We start from the raw sequence: 25,382 nt of genomic DNA, 5'->3' as shown, positions 1-25,382 counted from the left end.
ACTAGAACAGTAGGGGATCACAACTATAAACTCTGCACTTCTGAAATGGGATTGCCTGATTATAAGGAGAAATCAGAATCCAGATTTACTGGCAAGAGGGAAAAGCTGAGTTCAGATACCAGCTCCACTTCCTATTAACACGTCCTCTGATGCATAAGAAAGGAGCTCTGGTGGCGTAGTGCCTGAGACATTTGATTGCTAACCAGAAGGCTGGGGGTTCAAAGCCATTCCTTGGAGGGAAGACTGGGCAATCTACTTCTGTAGAGATACTGCCTTGGAAACCCAAGGAGAGGTCGCTATGAGTTAGAATTGACTTGATGGCAGTGAGTTTGGTTTTTTTTGTTTTTGTTGCATAAGAAGAGCCCTGGTGGCGCAGTGGTTAAAAACACTCAGCTGCTAACCCACAGGTCTGGGTGGTTCAAACCCACCGAGTGCTCTATGGAAAGAAAGATTTGCAGCCTTGGAAAATCTATGATGCAGTTCTGCTCTGTCCTGTTGGGTTGCTGTAACCCGAATTGAGTCAAAATTGACTCAGTAGCACTGGATTTGGGTTTGGTGTTTGGTAAGACTTGATTTCCTGACAGCAGGCAATGGGCACCCTATTCCTGAGAGCTCCTGTCTCCTTCATACTTTTCCCTTTCTCAAATAGTTTGGTTATTTTATTTTACCTTTTTGTGTGTAGAAGACATTAAACACAAAGCAAATGTTCTGTGTGATCTACCACTTCTTTAGTACTTGTTATAGAATAACCCCCAAGCAAAACCCATTGCCGTTGAATTGAATCCAACTCATTGCAACTTTATAGGACAGAGTAGAATTGCCCCATAGTTTTCAAGGTTGTAATCTTTATGGAACCAGACTGGCTCATCTTTCTCCTGCAGAGCAGCTGGTGAGTCCAAGCTCCCAACCTTTTGATTAGCAGCTGAACACTTAACCACTGTACCAAAGGGCTTCTTTGTTATAGAGCAGTGGTTCTTAAACTTGACTGCCCACAGATTCTGATGACTTGGTCTGGAGTGTGGCCTGGGCTTTGAGATTTTAAGTTTCCCCAAGGGATTCTAATGTGCAGCCAAACTTGAGCACCAATTGGTTAAAAAAAATTAAAATTTTCCCATCCTGAAAGAAATGTAAAATCTCTCTTCACAGATAAGACATTGCAAGGAATCTACTAATAAAACAAGCCAAACCAAAACAAAAAAACCCTGTTAGAATTGATGAGCAAATTTGGTGTTCCAGGATCCAAGATCCATTGTATAAAAATCTACTCTCACATAATTGGGAATGGTACATTGTATTGAATGGGTGTTTAAAAATGCTCCAGAGCCACCTAAACAGATAAAAATGACTGGGAGTTTAGAATAAACACACTTAAACACAACTAGCCCCTCAGGGGACTATAAGGAGAATTTAGCATATGAAGCTATGAAGGAGGGGCTTGGAAAGGTCAGTTTATTTCAAAGGCGTGTGCATGAATTAGGGAGCACGAAGGGGAAGTTGTTTCTTCCCACCCACCCACCTCGAATGGATCACCCAGAGTGCCTGGATGTGAGTAGAGAGGTATGTTCTTTTTTGGAGGAAAGGGGGCAGGGGGGCAAAAACAGCTCTGGCTTTAGAGCCCTTGTTTCATCTTTGGTAAGAAGTCACATTGATACCCTCTTACATGGTGCTCACTTTATTCCTTCTCTGCCTCTCCTGCTCTTCCTAGGTATAACAACTTCAAGCCTCCAGGATGGCAATCCAGTTCCGTTCCCTTTTCCCCTTGGCATTGCCTGGGATGCTGGCACTCCTTGGCTGGTGGTGGTTTTTCTCTCGTAAAAAAGAACACATTGGCACTCATAGCAAGCAGGTGCAGGCCAGTGCTGTGGAACTAAGACCAGACCCTGCCACTGAGGAACTGCACCTTGTGGAAGATGCATGTCCCAGAGTCGTGTCAACACCCCCCAGTGTCACACAGCCACCAGAAAATGAACTGTCCGCCATAAATAAGCCTTCTGTGGAGCCCCCAGCCTTGCTGCGGGCACATCAAATCGCTCGTAGATCAGAGTCCTCAGGCAGCATTCATAACACCACAGACATGAGAATTCGACTAGGAACACGCAAAGATGACAATGGAAAGCTGGAATTACCCTTAACTTGTGATGAAGCAAAGTCCATTCCTCTAGAGTGTCCCCTTTCATCCTCAAAAGGGGTACTGTTCCCCCACGAAGCAGTCGAAGTATGTAAGCGAGAGCCTGTGTTCAGAAGGATGCCAGGGAGGGCCCGGCCGGGTCATTCTGCAGAGAAAAGTGGCCCTGGGGAGAAGGTGAGGGAGGTAGGGCGGGCAGAAGGCACTGGTGATGCAGTGTTGGGAGAGAATGCGCTTGAAGAAGGTGTGTTGTCCCAGGAGCATAACTCTGAGTTGGAGAGCAGCAAAGTGCCCAGCCTGGCTCCTTTGGGAGGCGGGGAAGAGAAAGGAAAGACCAGCTTGCCTCAGGGGGCTGTGCCAGTGCAGAAGGAAGATTATACGGTAGGGGAGTTGTTAAGTAGCTTCCCTGAGTCAGCTCATGCCAAGCTGGAAAAGGGTGAGGAGGTGCCAACACCTGGGGTCAGAGGTGACAAGACCCAGGACGGAGACCTCATAGGAGAAGTGGGCAAAGGGGAGATGGCAGATAAAAATGAGAAGCTTGAGCAAGCAGCCTTCCAGATCATCTCCAAAGTCATCTTGGAGGCAACCGAAGAAGTCCGGGCCACCACAGTGGACAAGGGTATGGGTCAGGTATGTCAGGCCTCGGACAGTGAGCTCCAAGGGCCAGAGCTGGAGAGCTGTGCTCTGGTCAGCCAGGAAGCTGTCCTTGGACAAGACGCTGTGGAGCCCACTGTGACGACGGCAGAGGCAGCCGTGGGCATGTTGGATGCTGCCCTGCCATCCTTAGACCCACCAGCAGAGGAGGACCTGTCCCCACCAAAGACCTACGTGAGCTGCCTACAGAGCCCTCTGTCCAGCCCCACCAGGGACAGTAAACCACCCAGGAACTCTGCGCACCATATCTCCCTGGCCCCCTGCCTGTCACGGGCCACCCCCGTCGGAGAGTCGCAAGATGAAGCAAACATCCTGGTGGAAGAAGCCAGCTGTGTCTCCTGCATGTCAGACAGCAGCCAGGGTGTCCCGTCTGTGGGCTTCTTGGGCCAGTGCTCAGATTCTGCCAGCGCTTCAGGGCTCGAAGACTCTTGCACAGACACCAACTCGAGCCCCAGGGACAAGGACATCACCCCGTCATTGCCAGAAAGTACTGTGTCCTTCAGCAATGGGGTGCTGAAGGAGGAGTTGTCAGACTTGGGGGCTGAGGATGGATGGAGCATGGATGCAGAAACAGACCATTCGGGAGGTAGGAGGGTCTTGGGTATTCACATGAGGGAGCAGGTGGATTCCCTCTGTCCAGTGGGGAAAGGCTGCTGGTCTACCTTTCTGACTTCTGCAGCAAAGAAATGATGCTCTTCAATTCCTTGTCCCGGTCAGCTGGAGAGTCAGCACGCAGCATAGAGCTGGTGGGTGACCCTGAAACCCCAAAGCCATAGGAGCTGTAACTGGGTATGGCAGCCAGTAACCCTCCCCAGCCCTACTCCCCGGCTTAAAGTTGAGGTTGCTGATTAGTGTAGGCATGCCTCTTTTCCTCTTTTAAATGCCAATCTCTTAATGGTTTTTTTCATGGAGAGCCCTCTTTAGCTTGATTGCCCTTGAGTGCCAAGTATGGGTATAAGTTTTTTTTATAATGGCTTCTTTCCTTTTAATCATGTGCTTATTCCCATGTCTTCACTGCTTTCCTTCTCCAGAAGCTCTCACAGGGTAAGTGCCCAAAGAATGGCCACAGCTTTGAATCCTTGTGGGAGGCTCAAGCTTTCCTGAGTTGTTTGCTGTCACCTATTCCTTCGCAGAGAGCCTCAGCCATTTTCTTTCTGTGCAGCTGCAGTGCCACCCCCGGGAAAGAAGGGCACTTTGGTAACGAAGTGTCCACTGGGTTTTTCGAGTGCTGACCCCAGCGTAGACAGTTCAGACCGCTAACTTACAGGTCAGCAATTCCTGACCCTGCCTTTGCGGCTACCCCTGGGGTATTTCTGTTTATCTTGTGGAAAGATGCCACGCAATAACTGCGTGGGTCTCTGACTTGTTTGTCCTGGAGCCCTTCCCTCTCATGGCAGCTCCAGGAAGGTTGGGAACCTTTCTTGGGAATTATACTCCTTTCAGGAGCATCTGGTGTATACCATACAGTGTACTTCGTCTCGTCTGAGGTACTGTTGATTAAGATACCAATGTCTTTACCTTGGAAAGAAAAGAATGCTTCCAGTCTTGATTGTAACAGGCCAGAGACTGTCAGGCACACCTAACTTCAGGGATGTTAAAATTTTGGTTTTTTTGTAAAAGAAAAATACATCTTAAAATGGGTGATTTTTTTTTTTTCCCCTCTTCAGAAAGCACAAAGGAATTCGCCTTTACCTGCTGCCCCTTCAGCTTACTTAATAAGCAGCTCAGGCTTGTCATAATAACTGTAGTAGCTACTCACATGTGAAGGCCTCTGAGGTGAGGCTTAGCAGAAAGGAAGGCTGCATTTGAGCTATGATGTTGGGTGGGAGGGGTTTAAGGTGGCAGATAGAAGCCTGGCAATCACATCTTTTGAGTCCACAGCATGTGCCAGGCACCAGGCTCAGGCCTTACATTCATTCGCATGTGATCCCTGCTTTATGCAGAGGTTAATGTTTAGAGGGGCCCAGGGGCTGCTAGGCTGAGGGAGCTGGAAGCTGGCTCTGGATACAGCCTGCTGTTGGCCTAAGATGGTACTCAGCCACTCAGGTGCCATCAGAGGTGTCCTGGGGCTCGTATGAGTGGAGCCCCCATCAGCCTACTTTGCATCCAGCAGGTGGGGCAGACTTCTTAGGGGTTTCCCTGCTGTGAAGCCAGTTCTGAGCTACTGGAGTGGAGGGAGGGGGTGAACTGTGAAGAGGTGGCTCTCGCTAGCTGGGAGCTGAATCTGTTGCAGCTGTAGTCCCCTGCATCCAGACAGATAGATCATTGACTGCTTAGCGAAAGGTGATGCCCAGGGTTTAGAGAAAGCATGTGGAAAATAACCTAATTAGTGGAGACTCAGGAATGATTAATTTCTGGCTCTTGCATTGTCCATAGGGAAGCCAAAGCCACTTCTCCTAAGCTGGCCTGGACCTCATTCTTCTCTAGTGGCTCCCTTGGCGTGGCCTTGAGCAAGAGTGCCATTGGGAGCAGCCCAAGCCACTGCAGTCTTGCCCCTGTAGTATTCCCTTCGGAACGCACTTTAGCTCAGTCTGTTGATCAGGGGGTCAAAGACTAGCTGTAAATTCTGATCAGCATTCAGTGGTAGCCAAGTAAGGCCTCAGCAGAAGGAATGGAGGCAACCCCCCTTTCCTTTGTCCATTGCTAGCAGAGAAGTGGGCCTGGTCAGGGATGAGACTCAGTCTCAGACAAGCCAGTGAAGACCCTGTCTTAATTCCGCTTGGCTAGAGGCCACCACCTCTGAGCACAGGCCTGGGGCTTCAGGGACTGGAGACCCCTGGTCTGTGGCTGGGATAGTTGGGAGGATGTTGAAACAGTTGTAAGCAGTCTGTCAAGGCCTGTATCACATAGCTATCTCCTGGGGCCATGCAGGCCTGCTGTTGCCTGTCCCCCCTCTCCCTACCCCATGGACTCCCCTTCCCTGGGCACAGAGTTCACCACTTGTCTCTGCTCCAGCAGCTGTGGCTGGGCGAGGCTGCCAATGAAGTAAGTAGGGACTGTAAGTGACAGGCTAAAATTAGGTGTATCTACACCCCCAGTACTCCTTTCATTGGGGTGGTTCTGATCTTTCTACACTGTGAGTTGACAGTCACCTGCCAAGCTTGAGGAGGGGGTGTGGGGTGGGGGCCTCCCGGGAACGTGAGTTTGGGAAGTTCTGTGGTGTTGGCTGCTCTGAGCTGGTGCCTGTGTGTGTGTGCCGGGCTCTTCCTCCCCTGCAGGTTCTGATGGGAACAGCATGGACTCAGTGGATAGCTGCTATAGTCTCAGGAAGACCGATGATTTCCACAGTGCCCAGGCAGGCTCTGACCCCAAGAAGGTCGACCTCATCATCTGGGAGATCGAGGTGCCAAAGGTAAGGGCCCCCAGCATTCCTGCTGGCCAAGTGCCGCCACTGCAGGGACAGACTCCAAGTTCCTGCTGGCTCAGAGACTTAAGGGGAGGGAGCCCAAGGATGAACTGGAAACCAGAAGGAGGCCCCCCCGCCCCCCGAGTGAGCCGAACGCAAGGAGGGAAAGGAACACTGTACTTTGCTAAGGTTCTGAGAGCTTCTTAACAAATGGAATTCCACCAGCTGCCTTCAGGAGTATCTTATTTGTGTCCTCTGCAGAGTCACGGGTCTGCTGATCTCCCCTGTGGGCTTTGCTTGTGTGTGGTTGGGCTCAGCTCTGTTCCCTGTTTGGAAATGCCAGCAAAAGCCAGACCGAGAGTGTGTGGGGCAGCCAGGGGGAGCCTTTCCCTGTGCTCTGCTCAGGCCTGCAGCTGGTGGCAGCTCAGATACAAAGTGTATTTTATAATTGAGAAGAGCAAAATACATATTTAGAGAACTTGAGAAGTATAGAAATGTATGAGGAAAATAAAAGGCAGCTCTAACCCTACCCCTGAGAGTGACGGTTAAGGCTTATTTTCTTCTCATCGTGCACCCTGTGGTTTTTTAAGCAAAACTGAGTTTAATGTCATTTTAATTAATGCTTTTAAATATTTAACAATTTAATTTTCCTATATTATTCGTTGAAAGTGTAATTTTACTGCATAATTCATTGTATGAATGTCAGTTTACACCACCAGTCCCTAATTCCAGAGTGCTTAAGTGGTTTCCGGCTTCTTGCTGTTATAACTTACAGCTCACTAGTTTGAATTTTTTTTTTTTTTTTTCAGTTTGATCTTTAGGTTTGTCTCTGGAGCTCAGACATAATTGATTGGCAGGTTGCACAGCTCCCTCCTGAAGTGGGGACTTGGCTTGCTCTGAACTCCGGGTCAGGCAGGCTGTTTTGACCTGGTATTACTGGCTCCCTTGTCCATGTCTTCTTTGGTGACCCCGTTAGCAGTCCTGACCTCTTCTTTCCATAGTTGCAAAGGGCACATGTGAGGCAGGCACTGGATGGAGAGGGACCATGTCCTTAGAAGTTCAGCTGGGGGTGGGGGTCGTTTGGGATCGTTTGGAGCTTGTCTTACATCATGGCTAAGTCTGGCTTCTTCTAATGGCCTTGAACTCTGGCACACTGGGCATTTCTGCATGCCTCTCTGTCTATATTTGCTGAAGGCTCCAGCCTGCTGTGAACTGGCAGCAGGAGCCCAGGGGTTCTTACACCTTTATTTTCAGATTGAACACCTTTATCTTTGGAAGGAGTCATGGTGGCACAGTAGCTAAAGTGCTTGGCTAGTAAGTGAAAGGTCAGCGGTTTGAGCCCACTGGGTGCTCTGCAGGAGAAAGATGTGGCAATTTGCTTCTGTAAAGATTCCAACCTTAGAAACTGTGGGGCAGTTCTGCTCTGTCCTGCAGGGTCGCTATTGAGTCAGAATCGACTTTTCGACAGTGAGACTTGGTTTTATCTTTGGACCTGAGCAGACTTGAGGGGGAGGTTCAGTGTGGAGTTAAAAACTGACCCTTGTGCTGGCTGGAACTTCTCATAGTGTAGGTTTTGGAGTTGATGCTGGCTTTGCAGCTTTCTGGGCCTGGGTCAGAACTCCTGAAGTCAGCCAGTCAAGTTCATATGCTTAGTTGCTGTGTGACCTTGGACAAGTTATTGAGCCTCTCTGGTTTTGTTTCCCTGTTTCAGAGGCTCTATGAGTAAATGTGGAGTCTCTGGGTGGTGTGAACAGTTAGTGTGTTTGGCTGCTAACTGAATGGTTGGAGGTTCACGTCCATTCAGAGGCACCTTGGAAGAAAAGCCTGATGATCTGTTTTCAAAAATCAATGATTGAAAACCCTGTGGAGCACAGTTCTACCCTGACATATGTGGGGTCACCGTGAATCAGAGTCAACTTGATAGCAGCTTGGGTTTTTTTTTTTTTTTTTTTTTTAATGGCTCTGTAAATGCTTGGAACAGTACCTGGCAGATACTTGCTGAAATATCAAGTTAATAAAAAAATCTTACCTTGACCTTGCTTAAAACAAAGGTGGATCTTTAACCGTATTCTCTCTTTTCTCTCCTGAAGCACTTAGTTGGTCGGCTAATTGGCAAGCAGGGGCGGTATGTGAGTTTTCTGAAGCAAACATCTGGTGCCAAGATCTACATTTCAACCTTGCCCTACACCCAGAACATCCAGATCTGCCACATAGAAGGTCAGTGGTCACTGTTGTGCTGTGTTTAGTTTTCTTACCTAAAATTCACATAAATGAAAGCATTTGAGCCCCAAGTGCTAGGAGTCTAAGCCTCTGAAGAGAAAGCCTTGCTTCTCATCCCAGGTGAAGGGTGAGTTAGGTGCATCCCTTCAGTTCTCTTACCTATTCACTTGCTTGGAGGAGACTCAAATCCCCTCCCCACCAGGTCTGCTGGGCAGGAGAGAAGCAAGCCCTTGGATAGGTGGGGCAGGGGTCCTGGATTGCCAGTGCCTGCTCCTGACACGGCCCCTCACAGAGCAGAAGGACCGCGCGTGAGTCCCCTCTGTGGTCGGCGAGGACCAGCCTTCTCTCCTGGCTAGCCTTTTGTACACTCAAACCACAGACCCTAGTGGCACAGGGATCATCTGAAAGGTGATCAGGTGTTTGAGCTTCTTTAGATGCCTTTTTTCTAAGGCATAGCTGAGCATTTTGTGCCCTGGAAACGGCTCTTGAACTCTAGGACAGGTTGTGCGCGCGCGCGCGTGTGTGTGTGTTGAGGGAGGAGCTTAGTGAGTTTGTTTTGCTCTGAAGTTTCTTTCACCCATGGTGATTACCCTGCCCACATCCCTAACCCCACAATTCTTCTTCCTCCATTTAGGATCTCAGCATCATGTGGACAAAGCGCTGAACTTGATTGGGAAGAAGTTCAAAGAGCTGAACCTCACCAATATCTACGCGCCCCCACTGCCTTCACTGGCACTGCCTTCTCTACCAATGACCTCCTGGGTGAGCATGGCCCCAGTGTCATCAGGGCTTCTCATGCCCCTGCCCTCCAAACCCAACTCAGCAAGAAACTCCTAAGACTATGGGTCAAGAAGGCCAACTGCACGTTCACCACTGCTGTGCCCTCTCACCTCTGGCCTCCAATGGTCAGTTCTGCCAACAGCCTGGGGGTGGGGAGTGCAGTGCTGGGTGGGTCCCTTTGAAAGGGTGACTTTTCCCAGCTCTGCTGCCTGGACCGCCTTTGCATTTTCTAGACATTTGCCTGGAAAGGATTCTGTCCAGCCAGGAGACCATGTGTCCAGACTGGCTTGGGGCTGCTGTTTATCCAGGTTCACCACCTAGGTGGGACCCACCAGAGTGGGCTTGGGTGGGGCTTGTGATGCGTCGGTCCTGTTCCTTTTTCCCAGTCAAGCCGGGCCTCATAGTGGCACTGGTGAAGGATTTCCTTCCCCCTCCCCCTCCCCAGGAGATACCTAGGTTGTAAAGAAGAGCACATCCCCCCTCACACCACCACCAGGCCCAGGAAGCAGGGTGGCTCTTTGGAGGTTACCCAGGGTGGGGTGGAAGTTGACATCTTGAGGGCCCCCATGTTTTGGACCCTGCAGGATGCTGGGCACTGGTTGGACCTCGTCTCACTGCGAATAGAATTGCAAGCAAGGCTCTGGGGCCCAAAGACAATTGCATTTCATACAAATGGGCTGAATGCCCTGCTCCAAGAAAACCACTCTCCTGGAGTTTGTTTAAGTTGGGTATTCTCCTCCCACTCCAGACCCTTGTACCATAGGGGAGGGCTGGACTGTCCCCTTCCTGCCTGTGGCTGTTTGGAAGTGGACTGAACCCCATTCCACGCTTCACTCCTGAGATTATGTGGAAGTTTTTTTCCCAGGAGGCTCTAGTTCTACTCTTGAGTTTTTAAAAGTGAGCGTTTAGTATGGGTTCCTTCCCTTGTACTCTGCTGGGCTTTCTGGGACTGGAGAGGAGGGCCCAGATGCTGTCCACCAGCAGGGCTGGGAAGGCTGTGCTGGTTCTTGTGCTCTTAGCAGAGGCTCTTCTCTCTGTGGCTACTGGCTGGAAGGTGGAATAGACGCCCTACCCTGTCCACAGCTCCTAGCTGTTACTGGTAGCTTGGCATCCAGAAATCTAATGTCTAAGGACAGTCCTTTAGAGAACAATGTTGGCTTCTTCCTGGGGCCAACCACTGAGCATATCTTTATTCCAAATCCCAAAGGGACAGTGAGTTGGGGGTGATGTCTGGAGCTTAGAGAAGAGGAGCAGGACTTAGGGGACAGAAGGGAAGCAAGCAGTAGGAAGAAGAGCAAGTATGACACAGACTGTTGCTTGCCTACCCTCATTCTCTGACCCCTTGTTCTCAGTGACCACCTAATTCACATTTACCCTCCCTGGGTCTTACAGACTCATCAAGAAAGGTGGGAGGGAGGGGCAGCTTTGGACGGACCCTGGCCAAGCCAGCATGAGACCCAACACTGCATCCACCCCTGGCTCCTGAGTGCTGGGTATCTGCTGGGAGCCTCTCTGCCCGGCCCTGAGGTGAGGATGCCTCTAATGGTTACTCATGGTATTGCAGGACAAGGGCCACAATGGTGTCAAACCCTTTCACATTCAGAGTAGATTTCCTTGAGGTTTTGTCACCTGGGTGCCGTGTTGTTTTGGGTTGCCATGCCTTTTTCAAAAATGAACTAGCTCAGAGTCTGGCCCTGGAGCCCCAGAGCTGATTGCACCCCTGGGCAGAGAAGGGTTGTTAACAGCAGCTCCTTTGCCTTCCCCGTCCTCTTCACAGCTCATGCTCCCCAATGGCATCACTGTGGAGGTGATCGTGGTCAATCAGGTCAATGCCGGGCACCTGTTTGTGCAGCAGCACACACATCCTACCTTCCATGCGCTGCGCAGTCTGGACCAACAGATGTACCTCTGCTACTCTCAGCCCGGGACCCCCACCTTGCCCACTCCAGTAGAAAGTAAGTGCTCTTTGGGGGCCTGGGCTGGGGGCAGCCCTGAGACATGGGCTCTGGCCAGGCTAGGGGAGAAGGTCTGGGGGTTGCCTGTTCTGCCCTTGATCTTGAACTGAAGGAGACTCTTCTGGATCCTTCATGGACACAGCTTCCCCTGGATTTTTGCCATTGGTATAGAGTCATGCTGGCTGAATTTCCTCTCTAGCCAAAGCCAGTGTTTTTACTGGCTTATGGGGTGGTGGGATTGGAGTGGAATCTTGACACTTGAATTGAGAAACCAGCTCTGCTACTTAATACCTCCACAAGTTAAGTGGAGTTGGTACCCACTTGCCCCAGGAAGTAAGGTTTTTATTACATGTAAAGCATTTGATTCATGTGCGGTTATATTCCCACCTGCTTCCTATCAAAGTTTTCTAAACCCACCAAACCTATACAGTGGGTTGGGTCATCTCCACTTGACAGATGAGAAAACTGAGCCTCTGAAGCCAAGTGACTAGCCCAAGTGATACCTGAGCAGGTGCCGGGATCCAGACCCAGGTCAAATCCAGAGCCCATCCTCTGCTGCTGTTACCTGTGTGCCCTGTCAATGGGGATTGAGTATTATACCGTCTTTTCATCCTCCCCCATCAGGAGTCTTGGCTTTTTACCTGGAGCCCCTTGATGAGCTTCAGGGCATCAGAAAAAATCTCTTAAAATTCTATGTAGCGTTTTGTATGGTTTTTCTTTTGGAGGAATAAGGATTTAGTTTTCATCGGATTCTCTAAGACCACCTCAACCCAGTAGTAAAGACGGAACTGGAGGGCAAGAGAGGGTTGTACCAGGGGCCCTGCTTAGGGATGCGCAACCAGTGTGTTCAGCCCTGTGTCACAGGCCCTTGTCTCAGCAGGCCTGGGGCAGTGGCTAGGGGTGACCTTTACCCATATTTTCATCTGCCATCGTCTCTCCTGCCATAGCATGTGGGTTGGTGACCCTTTGGGGCACTTGCACTCTGGCCTTGGCTGCTCAAGCTTCAGTGCAGTGCTCTTGGCACCTTCCTGAGGCTAATGCTGGAGGGGAGTGTAGGCCTCAGGGTCCCCTCTGTCAGTCCCTCCATCTGAGTTGTCATGGGCTAAAGCAGGCCTTAGATGCCAGGCCACTGAGATCTACTACCCTTCCAGGTTCTTGATTGTTTCAGGGATTTCCTTGTAACAATGTAGGGCTGGCCCTATCCCCATTCCCCAGGTTTTCTATTTTGTTCCTGTTTCATCTATAGCTACTTCAGGCTTCCATAAGTTTCAGAGTATAAATGGATCCAGATTGTGTGCTTCTTGGTTTGGATAGCTTTGGGGGTGCCATACATGCCAGGCTGAAGGTCCCATGCCCAGGTCTCCCATTGGCTAGTCCTAGGCTCTGGGAGGCTATGTGGGGACTCACTGTTTTTCCTACCCTCTGCCCCAAGGAGGTGCAGGCCTCTGAGAAGGAATATGGATGGGGGGGGGGGAGTAGCAGTAATCATGCAGGCCAGATGTGTCAACACACTTCTCTTCCTGTCCTGCAGTAGCGGTGATCTGCGCTGCTCCTGGTGCAGACGGTGCCTGGTGGCGAGCCCAGGTGGTTGCCTCCTACGAGGAGACCAGTGAAGTCGAGATTCGCTATGTGGACTATGGTGGATATAAGCGGGTGAAGGTAGATGTGCTCCGGCAAATCAGGTGAGCCGAGACTCCCCAGGCAGACAGGCAGGCTGGCTGGCTAACGGCAGGCCTAGCTTGCTGTAGAATGTGTGATTCCTGCACAGCTGCTCTGTGCTGTGTCACCAAGCCTGGGGAATGGACTTTTTTTCCTTCCTGCTGTCTGCTCGCTGCTGAGTCTGATACAAACAAACTTGAATTGCTTTCTTTAGCAGAAATGAACTATGTAGAAAAGCCTATCTTGTGAAAGAGTATCCCCAGTATCCCATGTCAAAGGAGAGGGCTCCTTTTTGGGAATTTGATGAAGGAAATTGCTCTTAGGTCCAGCTTACAGGCAGGGGACCCCTCTCCTTGGTAAGTCCCCCCTCCTGAGTGGGTGTGCTGTACCTGTCCTGCATTGTAGTTGCCACTGTGCTAAGTGAAAGATAGATACCAGCCTGGAGTGGGGTCATTAAGTCCATGTTAAACTGCTCCCTTCTTGCCTTCACAGGTCAGACTTTGTGACTCTCCCGTTCCAGGGAGCAGAAGTCCTTCTGGACAGTGTGATGCCCCTGTCAGGTAACAGGTGGGGCCTCTGATGGGGATGGGTTGAGGGCAGGTCTTCCTATTTTGCGCCAGTGATTCTTATTTTTTGTAAACACAGACTACTCACATTCTGAGTTTCTGATTGAGTAGGGCAGGTGGGCCTGAGAACTTGCATTTCTAACCAGCTTCCAGGTGATGCTGATGTTGCTGGTCCCAGGACCACCCATTAAGGACCACTGCTATAGACTTCACATGTGTCTCCAACTTCGAGATGCTCCTAAAATAAAGGCACTTTCCAGAACAGTTAAGACCCAGTGTCTTAGCAGCTATAGTTGAGGTCAAGCACTGAGGTTCTGTTCTGAGCTCTGCTCAGGTGGATCACAGCTCCTTTGGGACATGGGTAGCGACCATGTGAACACCATGTCCAGGGTTCCAGACTGTGATAGTATTGCTGGAAGAGGCCTGTTGTTGTTAGGTGCTGTCGAGTCAGTTCTGACTCCTAGTGACCTGTGTACAACAGAACAAAACATTGCCTGGTCCTGTGCCGTCCTCACAGTTGTTGCTACGCTTGAGTCTGTTGTTGCCACCACTGTGTTAAGCCTTCTCACTGACGGTCTTTGTCTTTTTCTCTGACCCATTACCTTACCAAGCATCATGTCCTTCTCTTGCGACTGGTGCTGTCTGATAACATGTCCCAAGTCCATGAGGTAGTCTTGCCATCCACACTTGTAAGGAACATTCTGGCTGTACTTCTTCCAAGATAGATTTGTTTGTTCTTCTGGAAATCCATAGTACTCTGGTATTCTTCAAAGAAGATTATAATTCAAAGGCACCAATTATTCTTTGGTCTTCCTTATTGACTGTCCAGCTTTCTCCTGCATAAGAGCAATTGAAAATACCATGGATTGGGTTGCGCACCTTAGTATTCAAAGTGGCTTCTTTGCTTTTTAACACTTTAAAAACAATTTTGGAGCAGAATTGCAGTATTTGTCTGATTTCTTGACTGCTGCTTCCATGGGTGTTGATTGTGGATCTAAGTAAAGTAAAATCCTTGACAGCTTCAGTCTTTTCTCCATTTATTGTGATGTGGCTTATTGGGCCAGTGTGAGGAAACTTGTTTTCTGTATGTTGAGGTGTAATCCACATTGACGGCTGTAGTCTTTGATGTTCGTCAGTAAGTGCTTCAGGTCATCTTCCCCTTCAGCCAGCAAGGTTGTGTCATCTGACTTTTGCATCTTCCTCTAGTCCTGATGCTGCACTCTTCATATACTCTAGCTTCTTGGACTGTTTGCTCAGCATCCAGATTGAATAAGTGTAGTGAAAAGATAGAATCCTGACACACATCTTTCCTGATTTTAAAACCATGTGGCACTCCCTTGTTCTGTTCCAAAGACTGCCTCTTGATCTATGTACAGATTCCTCATGAGCATAATTAAGTGTTCTGGAATTTCCATTCTTTGCATCTTTACCCATGATTTGTTATGATCCACACAGTCAAATGCCTCTGACACAGTTAAACATCTTTCTGGTATTCTCTGCTTTCAGCCAAGATCCATCTGACATCAGCCTCGATAATCCCTCATCCCATGTCCTCCTCTGAATCTGGCTTGAATTTTTGGCAGTTTTCTGTTGGTGTATTGCTGCAGCTATTTTTTAATTATCTTGAGCAAAATTGTACTTGAGTGTGATATTAGTAATATTATTTGATAATTTTCACATTCTGTTGGATCAGTTTTCTTTGGAATAGGCACAAATATGGATCACTTCCAATCATTTGGCCAGGTAATATTTTCCAAATTTCTTGGCATAGAAAGTGTATGATTCCTGCATTGAATCTGTTTGTTGAACCATCTCAGTTGGTACTCTGTTAATTCCTGGAGCCTTGTTTTTCACCAATACCTTCAGTGCCCCTTAGACGTTTTCTTTCAATAACATCAGTTTCTTGATCAATTGCTACTTCCTGAAATGGTTGAACATTGACTAATTTTTTTTTAAATGCATTTTATTGAAATATAATTTATGTACAGTGAAATACACAAAACTAAACTGACAAAAGTCAATGCTTTTTTTTGTTTGCAGTGTCCCCTCCCCTCCTCTCCCACCTCAGTAAGGGAAAGTTCCCTTCCATATATAAACTTTTCTTTGACTTTTTACAATAATGAGCTAGTACAATATTTGTCTTTCTGTAATTGACTTCTTTCACTTAGCATAATGCCCTCCAAATTCATCCATGTGTGGGGTTTTGTAGATTCTACATTATTTTTTAGGGTTGCATAGTATTCCATTGAGTGTATGTACCACAGTTTGGTTATCTGTTCTTCTGTTGATGTGTACGTTGGTTGTTTCCATCTTTTTGCTATTGTAAATAGTGCTGCAACACACATGGGTGTGCATATGTCTGTTCTTGTCCTGGCTCTCATTTCTTTAGGGACATATGCCTAGTAATGGGATTGCTGGGTCAAATGGTATTTCTAATTCCAGCTTTTTAAGGAATCACCATACTGTTTTCCACAGTGCTTGTATCATTTTACAGCCCCACCAGCAGTGTATGAGAGTCCCAGTCTCTCCACATCCTAGCCAGCATCTGCCATTTTCTGTGTTGTTGAACTTTGCTGTTAGTGCTGGGGTGAGATGGTATCTCGTTGTTTTGGTTTGCATCTCTCTGATGGCCATTTCTTCATGTATTTGCTGGTAGCCAGAATATCTTCTTTGGTTCATTCATGTTCATTCATGTCTTCTGCCCATTTTTTAATTGGATTGTTAATTTTTCTATTGTTGAGGTGTTGGAGTTTTCTATAAATTTAAGAGATAAGTCCCTTGTCAGATATGTAATTATTGACACATATGAATTTGTTGCTGTCATTTTGTTATGTGCTTTTTCGTGGTGCTGATTTCTTTGTTCCATTTAATTTTCTGTGGCGAGCTCGTTTTGTTTATGAATCATGTTACTACTTCCTTCGTTGCTATTGTTTTAGTATTTGCTAAATATTTGTACTGGTCATCTTTTTAATTTTGAGATGAAGGTTTATCATCTTTCTTTGAGGTTACCCTGTGATTTATAATTTCTTCCCAAGTTTAGAACAGTCCGTCCTACCTTGTAGTTGTCTTAACTTCCCTACCATTTAGAAGTTCTGTAACTACACAGTTTTTTTTCCCCTCTTTTTGGTTTGTAGTTGTCTTCGTTCGTCAATTGATATCTCTGGTTCCCTGTTTACAATCTTGTAGGCTTATTTACTTTGGATATTTTTATAACTGGGTTGGTTTCTAGGTTATGTCATCATGTATGTTAATGGTCAGTTGTTTGTTGTTGTTAATTCTCTGTCCAAAGGACTCCCTTTAGTATCTCTTGTAAGGTCGGTCTGGTTTTAACAAATTCCCTTAATTTCTGCTTATCTAGAAATGTCCTAATTTCACCATCATATTTGAGGGACAATTTTGCTGGGTACATAATTCTTGGTTGGAAATGTTTCTCTTTCAGGGTTTTATATATACCATCCCATTGTCTTCTCACCTACATGGTTTCTGTCAAGAAATCCGAGCTTAGTCTTACTGATTGCCCCTTGTAGGTAACTTTTCATTTTTCCCATGCTGGTCATGATTCTTTCTTTGTCTTTGGTTTTGGTGAGTCTGATGATGATAAGTCTGGGTGCTTTTCTTTAGGGTCTATCCTGTTTGGGGTTCGTTGGATTTCTTGATTGGATATATTCGCATCTTTTATTATACGACCAATTCTTTTTGGTACACTGACTGTATTCTTTCTATCTACTTTTGATGCTTCCTGCATCATTCAGTATTTTGCCCGTAGAGTCCATAGTATTGAAACTTTAGGCTTGAATTTTTTTTTTTCATTTCTTTCAGCTTAAAATATACTGAGTGTGTTCTTTCATTTTGGTTTTTTAACTCCAGGTCTTTACACATTTCACTATAATACTTTCCTTTGTCGTCTTCAGCTGCCCTTTGAAGCCTTCTGTTCAGCTTGTTTTACATCATAATTTCTTCCTTTCACTTTAGCTAGTCTACATTCAAGAACAAGTTTCAGAGTCTCTTCTGACATCAAGTTTGGTCTTTTCTTTCTTTTTATAATGGCGTTTTGATTTCTTCATGTGTAATGTCCTTGATGTCATCCTGCAGCTTGTCTGGTGTATAGTGTAGTAGTCAGTGTGTTAAATCTTTTCTTGGATGGTCTCTAAATTCAGGGTCATAATTTGGCTCTCATGGATTTGTTTTAATTTTCTTCAGCTTCAATTTGAACTTGCATGTTAGCAGTTGATGCTCTATTCCACGTTCGGCCCCTTGCCTTGTTCTCACTGATGATATAGTAATGAATAAGTTGTTGGTCTTGCAGAATTCTGTCCTGTGATTTCCAGCATAATTTCTATCAACAAGGCCATATTTTCCAACTACTGATACTTCTTTGTTTACTTCTTTCACATTCCAATCATCAGTAATTATCAATGCATCCTAATTACATGTTTGATCAATTTCAGACTGAAGTCGGTAAAAATCTTCATTTTCTCATCTTTGGCATTAGTATTTAGTGCATAAATTTGAGTTAATAGTCTTATTAACTAGTTTTCCTTACAGGGACATGGTATTATCCCATCACTGATATGTTGTTCTTCAGGATAGATCTTAAAATGTTCTTTTTGACATTGAATGCAATACCTTTCCTCTTTAATTTTTCATTCCTGACATAGTAGACCATATGATTGTCTGATTCAAAATGGCCAACATCAGTCTATTTCAGCTCACTTAGGTCTAGGATGTCAATCTTTATGCATTCCACGTTGTGATTATTAATGGATGTTTACAGCTATTTCTTCTCATTTTGAGTTGTGCCATATCAGCAAATGTAGGTCCTGAAAGCTTTACTCCATCCACGTCATTAAGATCGACTGTCCTTTGAGGTGGCAACTGTTCTTCAGTCACAGTTGGAGCACCTTTCAAACTGAGAGATCATCTTTTGACATTATATCAGACAGGTTTTCACAGTCAGTTTCCTTTTGGAAGTAGATTTCTAGGTCCTCCCTCCTAGTCTGTCTTAGTCAGGATGCTCCACTGAAACCTGTCCACCGTGGTGACTCTGCTGGTATTTGAAGTATCAGTGCCATAGCTTCCAGCATCCCAGCAACACATGAGCTGCCGTGTTATGACAAACTGACAGACTAGTGGTGAGCATATTACTTGGCCTCAGTTTCCCTCTCTGGAAAATGGGGATGGTACCTACATTATTTTCAAGGTCTCTGGGTGGCACAGACGGATTGCAGTCGACTGCTGACCTAAAGGTTGGTGGTTAGAACCCACGCAGCAGCACCATGAAAGAAAGGCCCGGTATTCTGCTTCAACAGAGATGGCAGCCAAGAAAACTCTGTGGAGTGGTTCTACTCTGTAACACATGGGGTCTATATGAGTGCAAATCAACTTGGTGCCAGTAGGTTTTTTGTTGTTGTTAGGCTATCTTTCAGGATAGCTATAAAAATACATAAATTTAGGAACCGGTATGTAGAAGATGATCGACAAGTAGCAGCCATAGGAATTTTGTATTTGTAGGTGTAGTTTGTTCATTCCACCTCTGTCTCCCCAGGTTTGCCCTTTCTCATCTTTTTGGTTGTCAAAGTGATTAAGTGCATGAGAGACACTACAGTCTATCTGGAGTCTCATCAGAGAGAAACCGGGGCATGGCCCACATTTGGTTTTCCTTTATTGCCCAACCTTCCTCTTCATGGTCTATCCATCTTAACAATCCATCCAAGCTGAGCTAAAATACTCTGTAAGACTTTCCCAGACTGTCTTCAACGCCTGCCTCTTCCTCCCTCACCATCTCTTGCCTTGGGTGTGTTCTTGTACATAACTTTATGACACCCCACATAGCAGCATGCTGCCTCCACTGCCCTGCCTACTCTCTAGTGACTGCCCATGTTGGGCTGTGGGGCCCATTCCTTAGGCTCGAATTTTCCCTCCACCACTCTGAAAGCTGATTGACCTTGGGTGATCAACCTTTGTTGCAAGTGTTCTCACCTATAAAAGGAGTGTCACGCTTATGTCATCTCATATTGTGGAATGACCCATACAGTGTGCTCACCTGTAAAAGGAAGCTAACACTTATGTCATCTTGTAGTGCTCAGCGCAGGTAGCACCCAAGCATGTAGTGGTAGTAACATTTCCATTGCCTCATTGCCTCATGAAGCCTGGGTTTGTGTCCCTTTTGTTCCTCTGTCCCCCAGTGGGTAGCAAGCAGGAGGGACCCTGAGTTTACTCAGTTGGAGTCATGTGGAGGCCTGAGCTCTGTACTTTGACAGGTAACTCTCCCAAATGAAGTTCTCAGGTCCCACTGCAAGGTCTGAAGATTCTACCTGGAATATGTCTGAACGTTGTGTAGGGGATGAGAATGCCTTGTCCTGGTGAAAGTCTAAATGCTGCTTTTTCTTCTAAAGATGATGAGCACTTCTCACCTGAAGCAGATGCAGCTATGAGCGAGATGACCGGAAACACAGCCCTGCTTGCTCAGGTGGGTGGGCTGGGTGGGGTCTGCCTGAGGAGCCTCCTGCTTCACTTCCTCAGTGCCTCCCTTTGCTTTGCTTGTTTAGTATCTGGGCTTCTTGGAGCGGACCTCCCTGCTGCTAGGGCCCTGGGTTCAGCTTCTTTAGGGACATGGCGCATGAGCTTCCCCAGCTTTAAAACATGCTTGGTGACGGGTTGGGTTGTTTGTTTTTTCCCCCATCCTCTAGGTGACAAGTTACAGTTCAACTGGCCTCCCTCTGATTCAGCTGTGGAGTGTGGTTGGAGATGAAGTAAGTTCTGTTTCTTTTTCCTCCTGAGGTACTGATGAGTAGTACAGAGTTGATTGGAATCTGGTCCTGGCATTGGTACTTGACCTAATAAGAGGATGTGACTATAGACCCATGCCCCCCAGTGGATGTTTGGCAATGTCTAGACACAGTTTTGGTTGTCACAACTGGGGAGGTGTTAGTGGCATCCTACTGGGTAAAGGCCAGGGATGCTACGACATATCCTACAGTGCAAAGGACAGCCACGTGCTGCAAAGAATGGTCCAACCCAAAATGTCAGTGGTGCTGGGGGTGAGAAACTCTGCTACTAGACCTTCCTGGGCCTTCTTTCCGTCACATTTTTCTATCCTTCGTAGCTTGGATTTCTTCAGCATATTGAAAAGCCCGTCCTCATGTCAAAGTGGCCAAAAGAACATTTAAGTAAATAACCTTGCTCGCCCAGAAAAATGAGTCATGCCCACCCCACCCTGGTTACCCTTGTAAGCCTGTAGTTAGTGATACCTGTCAGGAATTGTAAGACTAACACCCCATGTTGGCTTGAGGATTTGCCCCAGGTGCCATGGGCAAAGCTCTCAAGGGGACTCTCTCTTCTAGGTGGTGTTGATAAACCGGTGGCTGGTGGAGAGAGGACTTGCGCAGTGGGTAGACAGCAGCTACACAAGCCTTTGACCTCACTCCCCAAACAGCTGCTGTTGGAGTCTTTTTTGCACTGTTAAGATTGAGCTTGGCACTCAAGGCAAAGACTTTACATCAGAATAACAAAATGTCCTCCCCAGGAAGTCTTTTTTTTCTTTTTCCCCATACCATAGTCCTATACTGAGAAGACATTTGATCTCTAAGAAAAGGAGAGAACTCTGTTCTTTTCACAGCCATAAGATGGTGTTTGACAAGCCAGTTGGCTTAACCTGTTTCTAAACTCCTGAAAAAAAAAAAAAAAAAAAGTTGAAGAACAACCTCAGCTTGGTTGTTCTGTTCCTCCACCATCCAGCCTTCCATTCTCCCCTTCTTCCTTCCACCCCCTCCCCCCTGAAAAAGAAAAAGCCGACCAACCAACCAATCGGTGGTATTTTTGCTCTTGGCAGAGGCAAAGCAATGTGTGTTGCTTGCTCGGCAGGGTTTCTTTTACTTCAGAACCTTGCTTCTGCCTTCAGGGAGCAAGACATGAACTGTGGATGATTGATATCAATTACTATGTAGCTTCATGTAAATGAACTATAGCCTTTAATCATCTTTTATAAACTTGATCTAGACCTCTGGGAACACAAAGTTTTTTAATGGAGGTGTAAATAGGATGTAATCATTACACCTCCAGCCTTGATCTCTGGGGGGAAGAGGGTCGACCTGTTATCCTGCCAAGCCTGGTTGTAATTTGTAACCATTTTCTATCTGTGCAAACTCTGTAAATATATGTTTAAAAAAAATGGAATATTTTGTACACGATGCACTGGAGAACAAAGGGAACTCAAGATTCTTCCACACTGACGTCATGTGTAAGTAGAACTCTGCTGAGGACGGCTGTCATCCCAGCTGCTCCCCTGCTCCTCTCCCGCAGGCTCCCTGCGGACCGGATGCTGTGGCTGTATGGCATAGAATTGTGACTGAGGAATTTTCTGCTGTACAAATTTGTAAAAATGCAACTCATTGAATTACCTTGCAGTGGTGTTTGTGATTCTTTTTTTTTAGACTGGCTTCAGCGTTGTGCAATTAAAAAATAAGTAACTTCTATAACTTATATAAATCTTGGATTATATAAACTATAGCTTTGCGTCCATTTCTTCAGTGGCAAAAAAGATGAGAGTATAAGGGATAGTTGTTTGTGTCGTGGTGCACACACGTGCCTCCAAACAGCAACATCTAAAGAGGAGACCCATGGCTTTTGGAAAACAGTTTGGCCAGAAATTTCCGTCTGACCTTTTTTCCCATCCTTTCTCCACCAGGTGGCAGCCGAACCTCCTCTGGTTTCCCTCAAAATAGCCAGACTTAAAGCATTGATTGGCTTCCAGGATTCTTTGTGCATTCTTAATATATCTGTTACTTAATCTACTTTCATGGGTGGAAAGATATATGAATGCATACATTTAAATGATGAGGGCAGATACTGAGTCTTGAATTAATGGCCCCTCCTACTAAAGGTAGGCTCAGAGCTCCACAGCCCCTTCCCTCAGTTTGGTCTTGGCCTCAAGTGCTGTGGGCTTGCCCATCCCTCCAGGTGTTACTGAGAAGCTTGTCAGCACCGGTGTTTAGAAAGCTGAGACAGCCTGATGATCCCATAAGCCTGCTGCCCTTGAAGCTTCTCCTATCTCAACCAAGCAGCCTCTGTTACCTGTTGGATTCTTATCACTGTGCCCAAAGGTTGAGGCTTCTCTTTGGAGTCTGACGTGGGAGGTGGACATCTTCTGCTTGGGCCCTGGAACTCTCACCTATGTGGTTAACATGGTTGGAAGCTTCAGTTCCTCATCTGTAAAGTCACATAATAATACCTACCTCATAAGGCAGTTGAATGAAATCACAACTGCCCCTGCTTGTGCAGAGCTTGGCCCACAGTGAGTTCTCCTGTAGTCTTAGCTGTCATGAGCACTAAGTGTCAGCAGTCCATGGGTGTGACTTTGAACAAGTCATTTTGCACCCAGATACTTCTGTACAACTCAGCTCTACTGGTGCATGGAAGGGTTTGTGGGAGATTCGCAAGGTAGTTCAGGTCTGCAAGAGCTGGTATACAGATTGGCCTTATCTCTAGGGAGTTACTGATGGCTTTTTCAATGTTTTCTTTAATTGTAGTAAAATATATACAACATAAAATTTGCCACGTAAGCATTGTTAGGTGCACGAGTCGGGTATTAATTATATTCACTATGTAGTGCAACCATCTCTTCTGTTTCTTTCCAAAATGCTTCCATCACCACAAATAGACACTGTCCCATTAAGCAATAACTACTCCCTCCCTCCAACCCCTGGTAACCTCTAATCTGCTTTCTGTCTGTGCATTCACCTATTGTAGCTATTGCATCTAAACGGGGTCATTTGTATTTGTCCCTTTGTGTCTGGCTTATTTCACATAGCATAGTGGTTTCAAGGCTTGTCTGTTTGTAACTTGTATCAGGACTTCATTTCTTTCGATGGGTGAGCAGTATTCCATTGTTTACCTCCTCATCTGTGAATGGACACTCAGGTGGTTTCTGCATTTTGGCTGTTGTACTATTGCTGCAGTGAACACGTGTACAAGTATCTGTTTGAATCCCTGCTTCCAAGTCTCTTGGGTATATACACAGGAGTGTTTAACTTTTTCAGGAACCTTCAAACTTTTCCACAGTGGCTGCACCATTTTACAGTCTAATCACCAGCAGTATACAAAAGTTCCAGTTACTCCATGTCCTCACCAATGCTTTTATGTGTATATAACAGCCATCCTCGTGGGGGTGAAGCACCTCATTGATGGGTTTTAAACAGAGGTAATGACATGAATGTGGTATAAGAAGGAGGATGGACGAGGGGGAGGATTAGAGACTGAAGCCAGGATAGTTCAGGCAAGATAAATGGGCCTCTTCCAGGATGGTGCCTTGGAGGTGGTGGACAGGATGCGACGGAGTCAGGACCCTTAAGTAAAGCTGACCGGACTTGAGGGTGCCTTGTGGTGCGGATAAGAAAGATGGGTTGTGGTCGCACTGTCGGATCTCTCCCATAAGAGCCTTCATCTGCAAAGGTGGGTCCATTAAGCACGAATTGGTATACAAACCAAACGAAACCCAACCCACTGCCATCGGGTCGATGCCGAGTCATAGCAACTCTATAAGGATGGAACAGAACTGCCCCACAGGTTTCCAAGGCTGTAAATGTTGACGAAAGTAGACTGCCACGTCTTTGCCCCACAGAGTGGCTGGTGGGTTTGAACCACCGACCTTTTGGTTAACAGCTGAGGACTTTAACTATTGCACCACCAGGACTCCTGTTGATGTCATATATGGTAGGGAAAACAAGTTTGAGGTTGGTGAAGGACAAGTACATTTTGAATAAACAGATTGTTGCAAACCTTGGTTAATTTCCAGAGGACTGAAAAAGTTGATTTTGACCATTTTACCGGTATTTTTGGTACTTTTATGAGGGACTAGATTTAGAGAGTCTTGCTTTGTAGTTCTGGAAGTCAGCCTTTCAGGCCCAAGTACATTTTGGACGTGTTCTTTGAATTAGCTGTGGGCCATCCAGGAGCCATCTTAAGCATGAATTGAAAATTCAAGGAGAGGCTGGTGCTGGAGACAGATTTGGGGATGTCAGCCTTCTGACGGGTGAGGGGGACAGAAGAGTAATGCTGGATGCCAAAGCTAGGGCTACCAGCCTCTTCTCACTTCAGGTGTTTTGTGTCCTTAGGAGCCCTGTTGGGTATGAGGGGAATGGTGGAGTTGTTGTGGTGTATCACTATGGATGCTGGGTTCTGGGATTACCGCTACACCTTGTACCACATCAGGTATGTCACTTATACAGGAATTAACCTCTATAAAATGTCAGTCCCAACCATCTCAGGTATGTTGTTGTTATTTGCCATCAAGTCAGACCTGACTCATATCAGCCCCTCCTTGGGTTTCCAAGGCAGTATCACTATGGAAGTAGATTGCCCAACCTTCCCTCTGTGGAGTGGCTGGTGGGTTTGAACTGCCAGCCTTCTGGTTAGCAGTCAAGTGCCTTAGGCACTATGCTACCAGAGCTCCTGTCTCAGGTGTAAGAGGCTAAAAGAAGATTAGTAGCTAGTAATGGACAGCTTACTATGTGTCACTCATTGTTAAGTGACTTAAACAGATGATGCTTAATCCTCGTGACAGCCTAGAAGGGAGGGATTATTATTTATTTATTTTGGAGAATATGCACAGCAGAACACACATCAGCTCTACACGTGCGATGTCTACATAAGCAATTCAGTGGCACTGGTCACTTCTTCAGGTTGCGCAACCATTTCTACTCATCTTTTCCAAGTTATTCCTCCCTCATTAACATAAACTCACTGCCTCCTGAGTTTCCCATCTTATCTTTCAAGTTGCTGTTGTCAGTTTGATCCCATACAGATAGTTACTAAAGAAGCATAATAGTCAAGGCAGACTTTTTTTTTTTTTTTTTAACTGTGATTTGGGTGAAAGTGTACAGAGAAAATACACTTTCCATACAGCAGCGAGCATACACTTTGTCTCACAACATTGACTACAATTTGCCACAAATGCAACAGCTCCCCTCCCACTTCCTCCCCATAGTTACCACTTCCCAGTGTCCATCCCTCCATACTCTTCTGCACCCTGAACTGTTTCCCTGTACATATATAGCCCTTCTATTCTCCCATGACTCTTC

General features: G+C 46.6%; 1 protein-coding gene across 1 annotated transcript; it reads left to right on the top strand.

Annotated features, from left to right (window-relative positions):
- The first annotated feature begins 1,729 nt into the window (after window positions 1–1,729).
- Window positions 1,730–20,723, top strand: AKAP1 (A-kinase anchoring protein 1). The gene is made up of 10 exons (XM_007949643.1): window positions 1,730–3,365; window positions 5,998–6,131; window positions 8,216–8,342; window positions 8,980–9,107; window positions 10,903–11,080; window positions 12,612–12,762; window positions 13,232–13,299; window positions 19,701–19,774; window positions 19,995–20,057; window positions 20,649–20,723. The coding sequence occupies exons 1-10, from the start codon at window positions 1,730–1,732 to the stop codon at window positions 20,721–20,723; spliced, it is 2,634 nt and encodes an 877-aa protein (XP_007947834.1).
- Window positions 20,724–25,382: the final 4,659 nt, after the last annotated feature.

This window comes from Orycteropus afer, unplaced genomic scaffold, assembly GCF_000298275.1.
Source record: "Orycteropus afer afer isolate SDZICR_OR568_19922 unplaced genomic scaffold, OryAfe1.0 scaffold00249, whole genome shotgun sequence".
NCBI classification, from domain to species: Eukaryota; Metazoa; Chordata; class Mammalia; order Tubulidentata; family Orycteropodidae; genus Orycteropus; species Orycteropus afer.
The sequence above is the reverse complement of the archived record's forward strand: the minus strand, read 5'-3'. Positions and strand labels throughout refer to the sequence as shown.